The 14,905-nt window shown below is 36.8% G+C and overlaps 1 protein-coding gene across 3 annotated transcripts in view; it reads left to right on the top strand.

The window, feature by feature from the left end:
* Eml5 (EMAP like 5) overlaps window positions 1-14,905 on the top strand; it is a 188,905-nt gene that overhangs the window by 136,865 nt on the left and 37,135 nt on the right. For 2 of the 3 annotated variants that reach the window (XM_029568615.1, XM_008843797.1), the window contains exons 23-27: window positions 236-367; window positions 2,878-2,966; window positions 3,793-3,969; window positions 8,053-8,254; window positions 9,339-9,465. In XM_029568615.1, coding sequence (XP_029424475.1) covers window positions 236-367; window positions 2,878-2,966; window positions 3,793-3,969; window positions 8,053-8,254; window positions 9,339-9,465 — 727 coding nt within the window. Of the gene's footprint in view, window positions 1-235; window positions 368-2,877; window positions 2,967-3,792; window positions 3,970-8,052; window positions 8,255-9,338; window positions 9,466-13,483; window positions 13,499-14,881; window positions 14,891-14,905 lie in introns of all 3 variants that reach the window. The other variant, XM_008843796.2, reaches the window with a different exon arrangement.

Genomic DNA, 14,905 nt, shown 5'->3' with positions numbered 1-14,905 from the left:
AATGAAAAAAATAATAAAAATATAAAAAAAGAAAATCTACTTCATTCTGTTAGTTATTAGCATTCTTGAAAAATATGTTGTCATTTGTTATTCAACGCATTTGCCTGGTTGTAATATAACTTATGAAATACCTAAGATTTCTCCAAAAAGATATTACGAAAATTAACTCTAATTGCAGCATGTGAACAATATTTCTACGAATAGAAAGTTCCAAGCAAATGTGTTTGTGTTGTAGGTTCTGGGAAGTATCTGGCTGTGGCCTCTCATGACAGCTTCATAGACATATATAATGTGATGAGTAGTAAGCGAGTCGGGATATGCAAAGGAGCCACCAGTTACATCACCCACATTGATTGGGATGTTAGAGGTAAGACCTCAGTAACTTAATCTTTGATAAAAGCTTCATTTGATTTAATATAGCTATTTAAAGAAATAGAAGCATGATCCAGCAAATAGGTTCAAAAGCCTTGGGAAAGACTGGGTGTGGTGGCCTTTAATCCCAGCCTTTGGGAGGTAGAGGCAGGTGGATCTCAGGTGAAACTTGAGGGGAGCAAAGACTTGAGAATACAATTATTATTCTCACAATTGATTTCCAGTGCTTTATTTTATCTGAAAGTAAATACTATAGAGATTCAGACTTTTTAGTAGTTCATCTAATGCTAGAATAGTAAATGATAAGTTGTTTTATTTTAAAGTAATCTAAATTTTATATAAGGAAGAATTTTAGTCATAATATAATTATTTTGAGATAATCCTCCAGAGAAGACCACTCAGACACAGAAGATAGCTAAAAGAAAGTCTTTATAGTGGGCCGGTGACTACACTGGGCATTCAGGTCCCAAGTGTTGCCCCAAGCCTTTCTCAGCGTGGGCTTTTATACAGAAAAATCAAAGCCACCCCCCCCAACAGTTTCTCATAGCTCAGGGATGGAAAAGTTCCTAACAGTTTCTTCCTGCAAGTGCAAGCCAAGCAAAAAATACAAAAGCTTTAGAAAAGCCAGAGCAACCAGGCACATGCTGACCTTTTTCTCAAACCCATATCCTGGTAACTGGGCCAAACTCTGAGCCAGCTACCTTTTGGTTACATTTGCTGGGAGCTGCTAGGGCTGCAACATGGAGTACCTATTGTCAGTCCTGAGGTGCCTCATCACATAATGCCCAAACTTCTGTCAGATAAATTGGAAAAAAATCAAATTTGGAAATAGAAATGTTAATGGGGATTTTAAAAGTACATCGTCATTTATTTATTTATTTATTTATTTATTTATTTATTTATTTATTTATTTTTGGTCTTCTTGAGTCATGGTCTCCCGATAACCCTAATTGGCCTGAAACTCACTGTGTAGACCAAGCTGACCTTGATTCACCTGCCTCTGCCTCCCAAATGCTGGGATTAAAGGTGTATTCTATCATACCTAGCTCTTCTGTCATTTTATATAAAATACATTTCCTAAAAAGTAGACGTAATTTGCCCGGCGTGGTGGTACATGCCTTTAATCCCAGCACTTGGGAGGCAGAGGCAGGTGGATCTCTGTGAATTCAAGGCCAGCCTGGTCTACATAGTGAGTTCCAGGCCAGCTGGAGCTACAGGGAGACCCTGTCTCAAAAAGACCAAAAAAAAAAAAAAAAAAAATAGACATAATTTTATGACAAAGTCTTTAATGAGTATCTTTTTTTTTTTGCAAAATGCATAGCATGGAACAATATTTGAAAAGTTTGGATAAATGTTAAATATTTTAACTGCCCTCATTCTTAAGGATTATATTTCACATTTCAACTTCATAAATTTAATATTATAAATTAAGGTTTTTCAAATATTGTTAGACAGAATACTTGTACTTTTAAAAAATTCCAACATTTGTTTCAAATTTTTAAATGTGAATAACAACTGAAATCGTTTTTATGTATCTATCTACAAAAAAAATAAACCATTTATGAATTAAATCAGTTATATGGAGATTAAGAAAATGCAGTGCTCTTAATATATACAGAGAGAAGTGATCTGTATTTATATATGCATTTATGTATTTCAACAGTGTTGTGTTACTGAGCCCAGGGCTTTGCATATGCTAAGCAAGTGCTCTACCACCAAGCTATGTCCCAAGTCAATTTTTTCTTTTTCCTTTTGACACAGGGTCTTACTAATTTACACAGGCTTTCCTTAAACTCACTCTGTAGTTCAGGCAGTCTTTGAACTTGTGAACCTCCTGTCGTAGCCTTCTGAGCAGCTAGAAATACAAGCCTGTACCAGAAGACCTGGTAGTTTTATATTTAAGCTTAATTTCTCCTATAAAATATAAGCAACACACTACAGCCAATGTAAAAACGCAACTATCAATTCAAAGAGAGTAAGAGATAGTTTATTCTGGAGCCAAATACATCTGTGGGAACACAGATTCAGATTATACCAAATACCATGTTCCAGTGTGATAACAGTTTTAACAAACTTTTTTATAGTAATAGAACAAGGAAAGTCATAAATCAAGAGACGTTTTAAATACATTGATAGGTATATCAGTCAGGTCAGCACTTTACAGCAAAGAGGGAGTCTCTGTTTTAGCCTCAGATGCTATCTGTTGGCATCCTTAGTCTTTGGGTTGGTGGAAGCAAGGGTTTTTGTCCATTCCAAAAGGGTTTACTTAACTAATAGATGTTAGATCGTACATAGAGGCTAGTAGTATATGACCCTGACTAAAGATATCCCATGATAATTTGGCTCCAGACTTGTAACATTCCAGCTCTCCATAGTTACACGAGTTCTCATCTGCTTTGTGGGATGTTTGTCACAGATTATGTTGTTTTTCTTTCCTGGAAGCCTCAGTTCACATTAGTGATGTTTGTATTTCTATTTTTTTAATTTTAAATTTTTTCTTTTAAGGAAAGCTTTTACAGGTCAACACTGGTGCTAAAGAACAGCTATTCTTTGAAGCTCCCAGAGGGAAAAAACAAAGCATCCCCTGTGTGGAGGTAGGAAGACACTGCTGCCTTTAGTGGTGTTTGTATGATTGAGTGTGGTTGAAAACCAATGCCTCCTTTCCATGATTCACCTGTGTGTGATGCTCATTCTCACATTATTTGAACTAAAGCTATTCTGTGAAGAGTTTATTTTACTGGGATAGATAGAGCACATAATTGAGTAAAGGAAGATAGATGCTGTTTTAAGAAAAGGAACATATAAACTTTAGCCATACCTGAATCACTTTCCTCAAACTGAAGAAGCAGCCCTCAGTAAATAGAGAGGATGCCATCTCCTTTGAAGTGCTGTATGTCTGACATGTCTTTTGAAGCCCATGTATCTAAGAAAGTTGTTCTGACAATGTGGGGAGCGAGGGGCAGACAGAATGGAGGTGGTGGTGGGGATTGTGCTTAGATTTGTGCCTGATAATATTAGTATGACCTCAGAAGAGATGCTGAGCAAATTAACTTGAAAGTGGCTTAATAAAGGAAGGGACTCTCAAAGCTCTTAATTTCTAGAATGACTAGTTTGGAAAACATGCTTATAATCCATTAATAGAATTTAGACATGAAATTAAGCATGTTTTCTTGAATAATATGAGGGTAGAAACAGTCACTGTATGCTCAGTAGCTATAGTGTAGTGGTTATATAAGAAGTAGGACCCAGATTATATTATGCTGAAACTTCTGTGCAGGCAGTAGGCTCTGGGAAGCTATAAAACCAACCAGTGATTAGCAATTTTCCTGCTAAAGTTTTACTTGCGTCATAGAAAAAAGTTCAGATTTGGGTTATTAACTTAAATATTACAAACTTAAACAGCATTTTTTATGTTTTTAGGTGGAAAAAATTAGTTGGGCTTCATGGACAAGTGTGCTTGGTTTATGTTGTGAGGGAATTTGGCCAATTATTGGAGAAGTCACAGATGTAACTGCCTCTTGCCTCACCAGTGACAAAATGGTCCTAGCTACAGGGGATGATTTGGGATTTGTGAAGTTATTTAGATATCCAGCTAAGGTAAGTGTTTTTTCTTAACTTACCTAATGATAATTATTATGAAAATGGTTAGGGTAAAGTCTTTTCATAGCATTTCATTGTAATATGAATAATGCATTAAATAGCATGTAATGTATCACCAAAGGTTTGGAATCATGTTTCCTATTCTTGGCATTATATTTAGAGTTTTTATCTAAAGTAACTGTTATAGTAATCTAAGCTATGCCTTAATTTATGTTATATTGTACAGTGTTTTTCATTATTAAAAAATATAAATATCTCTTTTAAAAGAAATACTGCTTTTGGGGGGGCTAGAGAGATGGCTCAGCAATTAAGAGCACTGCTCTTGCAGAGGACCTGGTTCGATTCCCAGCACCCACATGGCAGCTATAAACTGTCCTTAACTCCAGTTCCAGGGGAATCCGAAGCTCTCTTCTGACCTCCGCAGCATTGCACAACACGGGTGCACTCACATGCATACAGGCAATACACTCATACACATAAAATAAAAATAGAAAATAAATATTTCTTTTATCGCAAATATTAACTTAAATATTTTTATAATTATAAATAAAATATAATTTAAACATATATCATTAAGAGTCAGTGTGCTGGACAGTTTTAGTGTCAACTTGATGCACCTCGGTTGAGGGAGCCTCAGTTGGGGAATTGCTTCTATTGGACTGGCCCGTGGCCATGTCTGAGAGGCATCTTCTTGATGAGTGATGTGGGAGGGCCCAGCTCACTGTGGGTGGTGCCACCCCTGGGCAAGTGGGCCTGTGTTGCATAAGAAAGCAGGCTGAGCAGGGGCCAGGGGAGCAAGCCAGTAAGCAGCATTCCTCCATGGCCTGTGCTCTAGCTCCTGCCTCCAGGTTCCTGCCCTGAGTTCCTACCTTGGGCTCCCAGATGAACTGTGACCTGGGAGATGTAAGATAAAATAAAACCTTTCCTCCCCAAGTTGGTAGTGGTCAGAGTGTTTTGTCACAGCAATGAAGAAACATCCCGAACAGTCAGCGTAAACCTCATAGAAAATGTTTTAAAACCAATTAAATAGAAAACACTTAAATACCTAAAAAATGAAATAACATTGATTTCATGTGATGAACAATTTTTTTTCTGAAACCAAATAGTACAGATTCCTTATAGTTCTATAGAACATAGGCTATGTTCTATATATGTTCAGTTAATTTTTTTTTTACTGTTCTCGCTTCAAACTTCTGCAAAGCATGAGACTTTGCTTAGCACAAAATGAAATTTATGTATGAGTACAGATGTATTTACTTTCTTATTATCATAAGTTTTATATTGTAATCTATCTAGCACCAATATGAACATAAACAAAAATTTGAAGTAGGATACGGAAGGAATATTGCAGTATCAGGGCATGGTAATCTTAACTGCCTATATTAACATTTAAAAAAATATTTTATTATTTTTATTTTATGTGTATGAGTATATTGCCTGCATGTGTGTAAGTGCAATCATGTCATGCACAGCCCACGGAGGTCAGAGGATGGTGTTGGATTCCTCTGGAACTGGAGTTATGCACAATTGTAGTTGCCATGTGGGTTCTGGGAATTGAACCCGGGTCCTCTGCAAGAGCAGTCAGTGCTCTTAACCGCTAAGCCAACTCTCCAGCCCCGAAAACATAGGTTTAAAATTTACTGGGAACTCAGGCACTCAAGAACACATCCTAGACCTGGGGATGTAGCTTAGTGATAAAGTGCTTGCCTAGTATGTCTGATCCCTAATGGGAGGAAGGGAAGGGAGGAGGAGAGAAGGGAGAGAAGAGAGATCGTTGTAGCAAGAACCGTAGAATCTTAGAGAAATTACCATTTCACTGTGGAGAATCCTCCCTTCTTAATTAAAAAAAAAAAAAAAACAACCAATTTTTAATTACATTTATTTGTAAGGGAGAGCATGTTCATGCCACAGCATGTGTTCATGTGGAAACCAGACAACTTGTAAGAGTTAGTTGACTATATCCAACCTGTGAGTTCTGGGGATCAGACTCAGTTCATCAGGTTGATGGCAAGTACTTTTACTGCTGGGTCATTCTCTGACTTATGAAACAGGGTCTTACATTGTAGCTCTGCTGGCCTGGAACTTGCTATGAAGACCAGGCTGGCCTTGAAGGACAGAGATCTGTCTGCCTCAGCCTCCCCAGTGCTGGGATTAAAGGCCTGTGCCACTACACATGGCAGTCCCCCTAACTTTTATTCTGTCTTTTTTCTCAGAGAATTCAGAATTCACTGATTTTGTTCATCATTTTTTTATTTTTTTAAGTTTGCATTTTTATTTATTGGGGGAGGGTGCACAGATGTGTGGCATAGTGTGTGTGGAAGTTGGAGGACAACTTGCTGAAGCTGGTTCTTGCCTTCCACCCTATGAGTTCTGGGCATGGAACTCAGGTCGTCAGACTTGGTGGCAGGCACCTTTACCAGTTAAGCCATATCACTGGCCACTCTGTTTTGTTCATTTAAGGCACCTTATTTTAACACCTTTGAAAAGATGTCCACCTAAAACCTGCTTATGATTTATTGACCTGAAATTCCTTGTAGAACTTAGTAATGCTCATTTCTAGATTTAAATTTTCCAGTGTCTATAACTTAAAGTTTTCTTGATATTTAAAAGGAAAGTACAGAGCTGAGAGTATAGTTTTGCAGTAAGTGCCTGCCCAGCATGTGTGAAGCACCAAATATCATACACACACACACACACACACACACACACACAGAGAGAGAGACACACAAGAGAGAGAGAGAGAGAGAGAGAGAGAGAGAGAGAGAGAGAGAGAGAAATCTGTGTATGTAGTACTTATAAAAGAAAGCACTAGGGGCTGCAGAGATGGCTAAGCAGTTAAAAGTACTGACTGCTCTTGCAGAGGACCTGGGTTTGGTTCCCAGCACCCACATAGTGGCTAACAACTATCCTTAACATCAGTTCCAGGAATATAATGCCCTCTTCTGGCTTCTGCAGGCATTGATGACACAGATGCACTTACATATATACAAGCAAAATAGTCATACAGATAAAATAAAAATAAATAAATCAGAAAAAGAAACATTAATGAATTAAAGTGAAATATGTTTCTATGTGTATAGTGTATATATTTTATGTATATTGACAAAATGAATGATAATTTTGTTTATAGCTATGCTCTGCATAGCGTTTGTAAGTTGTTTTTATTTACAACAGCAATATATGTATATGACCGTTGTTTTTATTTTTTACCTTTTTTGTTTTTATTTTTGGGGGGCCTTTTTGAGACAGAGTCCCCCTATAACCCCCAGCTGGCTTTGAACTCACGGAGATCCACTAACCTCTTCCTTCTGAATGCTGAGATTAATTAAAAGTGTGCACCACCATGTCCACCTAGCATTTTCTTAATACAGCTCTCTAGAAAGGAGTCAAATTAAGAACATTTTTATGGGCTGACAAGATGAGTCAGACCCTTGCCATGCAAACTTGCCACCTGAGTTCATGCCCCCTAGAATGCACATAAAGGTAGGAGAGAACTGATTCACATGGTTGTCCTCTTCCTCATACATGCCATGACACACGTGTCCAACACATATAGCACAAGCGGATATACACGCATACACAAATAATAATTTTTTAAATAAAAAAGAACATATTTATGCTCTTAATGCAGAATATTATCAATTTGGTTCCAAAGGCATTAATGTTGTTAGTAATGTGCGAAACTACTAATATTACTCTTTAATATTATCAGGTTGGGAATTGGTATTTTTTTAATTCTAGCAAATGTCACTGTTTTGTCATGGGTTTTTATACATGTTACACTTGGACTCTTTTAATTTCTAGTAATATATTAAAGAAATAAAGCTGGTTGTGGTGGCATATATCTTTAATCCCAGCACTCAAGAGGCAGAGGCAGGTAGATCTTTGTGAGTTCAAGGCCACCTGGTCTACACAGTGAGCTCTAGGCCAGCTGGGGCTACAGGGAGACCCTATCTCAAAACAAAAACAACAACAAAAAAGAAATAAAATATAACAAACTATAATTAGTTCAAAATTTCACAACAAAAGTTTTGAATGCTGAAATTTTTTTAGAGTATTTGAATTTGATTTTATCTTCAGGGAAAATTTGGGAAATTTAAGAAGTATGTGGCTCATAGTACACATGTCACAAATGTTCGCTGGACCTATGATGACAGTATGCTGGTTACCCTGGGAGGTGCAGATACGTCTTTAATGGTATGGACAACTGAAACGGAGAGCTATCGAGAAAGAAAGCCTTGTGATAGTGAAGAATCTGACATCGATTCTGAAGAAGATGGAGGCATGTCATTTAAAAACAATGTAACAAAAATATAGAAAAAATTAGCTCCACTGTTAAAACTACAGAAGTTAAAAATAGTTTTTGAATAATTGTGCTATTAGTGTTTTGTGTCAGTTTTACAACAGAATTATTTTGTGACTCATGACTGGCATGTAGTGATGACTTAGGTATTAATCATCTATAAGGCAATCATTTTAAGTAATTACTGTTAAAACTTTGTATTATTGGATTTCATATTTAAAACTTATTTATTATTTTTATTTTATGTGTATGCGTGTATTTACTGCATGTAGATAAGTGCACCCGTGTCATGCAGTGTCCACAGAGGACAGAAGAGACTGTCAGATACCCTGGAACTGGAGTTATGGACAGTTAGCTGCCATGTGGGTGCTGGGATTCAAACCTGGGTCTTCTGCAAGAACATTGTTCTTAACCACTGCACTATCTCTCCAGCCCCATATTTAAAACTTTATTTTTATGTATATGGATGTTTTGCCTGCATGTATATAAGTGTACCACTACCATTTGTGTGCATTGCTCACAGATGTTAGAAGAGGGTGTTGGATCCCCTGGAACTAGAGTTATAGACAATTGTTAGCTGCCATGTGGGAACCAAACCCAGGATCTCTGCAAGAGCAGCCAGTGTTCTTAACCACTAATCCATCTCTCCAGCCCTTGGATTTCATATTTTAAAATAATTTTTGATTTTTTTAATATGCCAGTAATACCAGCTCATTAAAGAAAATTTATTTTGTAATAAAAACATAGGAATAATAATTCAATCATTTAGACTTAGATTAACAGTTGAGGGCCTATTCTAGTGTATATGTGTACTTACATATATAAAATGTTTTAATGAAAATGGAATCATATTGAACTCATTTTGTAGCTTGCTATTATTTAGTGATACTTAGTATCATTACATATTATTAAATATTCACATAATTTTTTGCTAGTTGCCTTTGTAATAATGTGGCTATAACAGTTCATTCCATATTGTTGAAAGAAGTTGAATTTGTTGAATTTATAAGATTGCAATTGACTACCTTAATTATCACTTAATAACATTATATTTTCATGATAGGCTATGACAGTGATGTCACAAGAGAGAATGAAATCAGTTACACCATCAGAGCCTTATCAACTAATATTCGCCCAATGCTTGGAGTCAAGCCTCATTTGCAACAAAAAGAACCATCAATTGATGAGAGGTAATTATAAAGTTTAAAGTTAGATGAGGAAAATGTTATTGGTATAAAAGGTGAATTATTTACTCTAAATGAATTTTCTGTAAAAACTAATAGTAGTATTGATTTATGCAGTTGTGAGTCACTGTTAGAAAATGTTTGTCTTTAAATACTTTTTGGTAGTGACACTGTCTCTGCAAGTACCTTAGGGATGTTACATCTATATATATGAAGTTGCTATGATTGGACTCATCTTCATTGCTGAGTTTCAGAAGTGTATTTGGTGGATTTGGGAGAGATAATAAAGATCGAATCCAGTACCGTGTGCCTTTTAGGAAACGTGAGCCAAGATGTGACTCAGTTTTCATGCATCTTTAATGAAGGATCAGCAATCACTATTTCAAAAATTTACCAAAAGGCACGTTGAAGCATAGCTTGCCTTTAATGGAAATCATCGGTCTTGGTGTAGAGTCAACACATCAAAAATAAGCTTAGATGAAGAGCAATTTTATGAGAAGAGGACTTTTGTGAGTGTGTTCATCCACATGCATATGAGTGCATGTGGGTACATACATGCATGCAAGTGCTTGTAGAGGCCAAAGGATAGAGTCCTACATGCTCCTGGGACTCTTCTCATACAAACTTACAGCAATGGTGTCATCATGCCCAAGATCCATGCCAACTTCAAGCAGACAAAAACCCAGCACAGAATTGTGGAAATGGACAGCAGGCCCCAATCTTAGTGGAAGAATTATTGGCAGCTGATTACTGCTGGGTGAGGAAGAACTGATCTTCTTAAGGGGAGGGACTCTAGATAGGCTGTCTAGATGTGGATAAACCTGCACTGAGGGACATCTGAGGACACTAACTTTACATGATAGGCCTTAACACAAATGACAGAAGGTATGAACTCCAGTGGGAGGGCTTTGAGAGGGTTCCAAAGGGGAAGGGAGTATAAAGATGGTCTTCTGTATGAAATACACAAAAATTCAATAAAAAATTTGTTTCAAAAAACAGCAAACAAAACAAGCATATGGCACAGACTTCAGACATGAAGAGGATTTTAAGAAATAAGGAAGGGGCTGGAGAGATGGCTCAGTAGTTAAGAGTACTGACTGTTCTTTCAGAAAACCCAGGCCTGATTCCCAGCACCCACATGGCAGCTAACAACCATCCATAACTCCAGTTACAGGGGACCCAGCGCCCTCTTCTGACCTCCACAGGCATTGCACGACATGGGTGTACCTACCTCCATGCAAGCAATACACCACTCATATACATAATATAAAATTAAAAGAAATAAGGAAACAGATTATCCACAAACTGAGAAACAAAGAGGTGGGGCTGGCAGTGATTTCTGAAGAAGGCTGTGATGAGGAAAACTTTAATATAAGAAGGTAATGTTTGGGCTGGAGAGATGGCTCAGTGGTTAAGAACACTGGTTGTTCTTGCAGAAGACCCAGATTCGAATCTCAGCACCTACATGGCAGCTAACAACTGTCCGTAACTCCAGTACCAGGGGATCCGACAGCCTCTTCTCACCTCCGTCGGCATTGCATGACACAGGTGCACTTACCTACATGCAGGCAATACATGCATACACACAAAATAAAAATAATAATTTTTTTTAATTAAAAAGAAGGTAATGTTTGATAGAAAAGCTAAAATATAAAACCTATGGGTTTAATATTCAGGCAAAGGAATAAAGTTAGAAGTGAGCTGCACCTAGTAACCTGAAGGAGACAGCCAGCTCTGAGGACTGCACTGGTGCCAGTGCTGCCAGGGAAGCATAGGTGGGACACCTCCTCGGTGCCTTCCTGTTTCAGGGGCTCCTTCCTGTGCTTTCAGGAGCTCCTTCCTGTTTGTCTTAGTAGCTCCTTCCTGTGGTTTCAAGAGCCAGTCTGTCCACAGGATACTAAAGAACAAGCAGAAAGTAGACATGCATTTTGTTCTGTGTGAAGAGGCACAATATAAAATGATTTCTGGGAAAGTTGTTCACACCACACTCTGAATGCTTGCATTAAAATTCCAGGGTGAAGCAGCTTGCTAGAAGACAGCATCGTCTAGTGCAAAGGACCTAGTCTTTAGAGCCAGACAAATGGCTAAAATACTTATTTTTGTCATTTACCAGTTGTATGACCTTGAAAAAAATACTCATTCTAGGCCAGGTGTGGTGGCTCATGCCTTTAATCCCAGCACTCAGGAGACAGCAGCTGTCGGATCTTTATGAGTTCAAGGCCAGCCTGGTCTAAATAGCAAGTTCCAGGCCAGCTGGGGCTACAGGGAGACTGTCTCAAAAAAACCAAAAAAAAAAAAAAAAAAAATCATTGTAAACCTCGGTTTCTTCACTGACAGTATGAAGGTTGTGATCCCTAAGTTTGAATTATTTTAAGTTCTAAATAAAATATTGTATATCAGAAATTAAGAAAGTAAATCTTTACCAGTGACACCTGTCTTTGGAATGAAATACAGAGTAACGAGTAACCTGAGACAATAGCCCATACAATACAGAAACACTGTTCTAAAATTAAATATTCATAAAATAATTAGTACTGCCTGTATGTTTATTAATTGCAGGGAATACATACAAATATACAAATGTGGAATTTTTTAAATAGAATAATTGAATAATTATTCATATTAACTGAGGGAAATTTTATCTCCTAATAAAAAGTAGAAAGTGTTCTGTAAGGAAGAAAGAACTGTATAGTCCCCTAAATCTCTTTTATATGTTTATTGATTTTTTTTTTAAAAAGAAAAACCTTATAATTTATCAGAACAGTTTGGCATATAACCTAACTTTACTCTAGAAGCCATCAATCATGGTAAAACAGATTTCCTCCCTCATTGATGTGGAAACCCATATCATGACAGATGGAAATAGTTTCCTGCTCATGAAAAGTTGATTAACACTCTCATGACTATAATCTTGCTGTTACTTTAGACTTTCTTTTTTAAATTGTTTTTGTTTTTGAGACAGGGTGTCACTATGTACTCTAGGCATTCTTGGAACTTACTATGTCCTATATCACAGGCTGACCTCAAACTTACATTTCCCCTGTCTCTGCCCCAAGTGCTGAGATTCCAGATGTGAGCCACTAAACCCAGCTCCAGCTTGGATTTTCTGCATCTAACTTCTCAAAATTAGTTTTTATTTTTATTTTTGTATTTTGTTCTAATTTTTTCAGGGTCATTTCTGCTAAATCCTTTTGAAAATTCTGAGGCAGAAGTAGTCACTAATGTGGCACAGAGTCTTCATTTTTATGAAATAATGGAATCAAAGGAGATAAAAATTGAGATATAATCCCAGCACTTGGGAGGCAGAGGCAGGCGGATCTCTGAGTTTGAGTCCAGCCTGGCCTACATAGCGAGTTCCAGGTCAGCTGGGGCTACAGGGAGACCCTGTCTCAAAAAGACCCAGAAAAAAAAAAATTGAGATTTATTTTTGCCAATTCTGAATATATTACTCAGAACATAATGTAGTTGTATTTAAATAGTAGTTTTGGGACTGGAGAGATGGCTCAGCGGTTAAGAACACTGGTTGTTCTTGCAGAAGACCCAGGTTCGAATCCCAGCACCCACATGGCAGCTAACAAGTGTCTGGAACTCCAGCCCCAGGGGATCCGACAGCCTCTTCTATCCTCGGCGGGCATTGCACGACACCTGTGCGCTTACGTCTACATACAGGCAATACACGCATACACATAAAATAAAAGTAATAAATACTTTTTTTAAAAGTTTAAAATAGTTTTGTATTTTAAACATCAAATACTTTATCTACTTTAAATATGTCTGATAATTGGTTGCTAATCTCTACGGTTAATAATTTTGTGGGCATTTTTTCCTATATGATTTTAATAATGTCTTTCTTTTTTGGTAAATATTTTTGTAGTGAGCCTTTTGCATGTAGGGTAGTTAATTTTCATCAGTCCAATTTCTAATATTTTAATTGAAATATCCAAAACAATGTGTTTGCTAAACTGCTGTATATATTCACCATCAGTATGTATTTTCCTACCTTTTTCTCCTATGCCTTTCAAAGACAGGGGGTAGTAAGGTAAGTGTTTTTATTAAAGAACTTACTTTTTTAAATATTTATTATTCTGTTTTAATCTTTAGAGAATATTGCAAGGTATTACTTTTTCCTATAAAATATTTACATTTGACAAAAAAGAATTAGGAAATGCAATAGACAAATCCACATTTCACATGTGGTTATTCCGAAGATAGCCCTTCGTTATGATAATTCAGTTTTACAAAGGATTTCTTATAAACCACTGCACACTAGTTGTAGTACTTCCCTATTTGCTTATGAAAACAAATGTAGCCATAATATTTAGCATTGGAAGACTATTTCATTTTATGGATGTCCCATTTAATGATGTTTAACCTACTCATTCATTTAAAAACATTGAAATGGGGTAATTATGATATTTTATGTTTAATAAAATTACGTGGATGAGAAAGACTCTTGAAGTACTTATTTATAGCTACCTGAGGAAAGGTGAAAATGTCTTCAGAGAGTTTCTGAAGCAGGGCATCATGGAGAGAGTCCATTCAGAAGTAAACAGAGGGAACACTAGGAAAATGCTGGGCAATAAGGATGAAGTTACATTTGAAACCAGATTGTTGAGAAACTTGGTATCTGTGAGTAATTTATTTGATAACAGGAATTATCTATGAAATTGATTATGTATTTTAAACAGAATAACATATGTAAAAATGAGTCCAGAGTGTGACTTGAAGCTGGGCATAGTGGCACATGCCAGCACTTGGAGGCAGAAGCAGATCTCTCTGAGTTCAGGGCTAGCCTGGTCTGTATAGTAAGCCCATATAATCTTATACTATTTATCAGAAACTTCATCTAGATCAAGTCCCATGTCTAAAGTAGTTTGTTTGGTACTGATTTCTGCATTCAAAGGGAGACTGACAGTTTTAAGTGTTGTAGAAGCACAGGATGAAGGAAGGTTTCCATGAAGGTTTCCATGAAGGAAACCATGAAGGTTTCATTTGAAAAATGGTCAACTATTTAGGACCCACTTGTTGGAAAACAAGAACGCTAAGTGGAGATATAATTGCCTTCTTGGATATGAATAGCTTGTTATGTAGAAATGACCTCCTTGTCACAAGCATACTCATGCACTTTAGATGAACATGTGGCATGAGAGCTATAAAAGGATGCTCCAAACAGACCTAAGAATGGCACCCTATAAAATCTATAACAGAACATTTTGAATTCTCAGGCGTCTTCTTTTTCTACTTTCTTCTGATTTCTCTGCCATTAATGGAATATTTCAAGCTTTTCCTATATATAACAAGCCTTTAATGTATAAAATGCAATTTATGATAAACAAAAAATTTAATTGCAGGAGATACTATAATATCGTTTAAATTCAATTTGTATTATAATCTTTTTCCCTTTTTATCTGCTACTGGAAAGAGGTTCCAGGTAATCTTCTCCTTG

The sequence above is a fragment of the Nannospalax galili genome, unplaced genomic scaffold (genome assembly GCF_000622305.1).
Source record: "Nannospalax galili isolate Female #2095 unplaced genomic scaffold, S.galili_v1.0 scaffold500, whole genome shotgun sequence".
In the NCBI taxonomy this organism is placed as follows: domain Eukaryota; kingdom Metazoa; phylum Chordata; class Mammalia; order Rodentia; family Spalacidae; genus Nannospalax; species Nannospalax galili.
The sequence above is the reverse complement of the archived record's forward strand: the minus strand, read 5'-3'. Positions and strand labels throughout refer to the sequence as shown.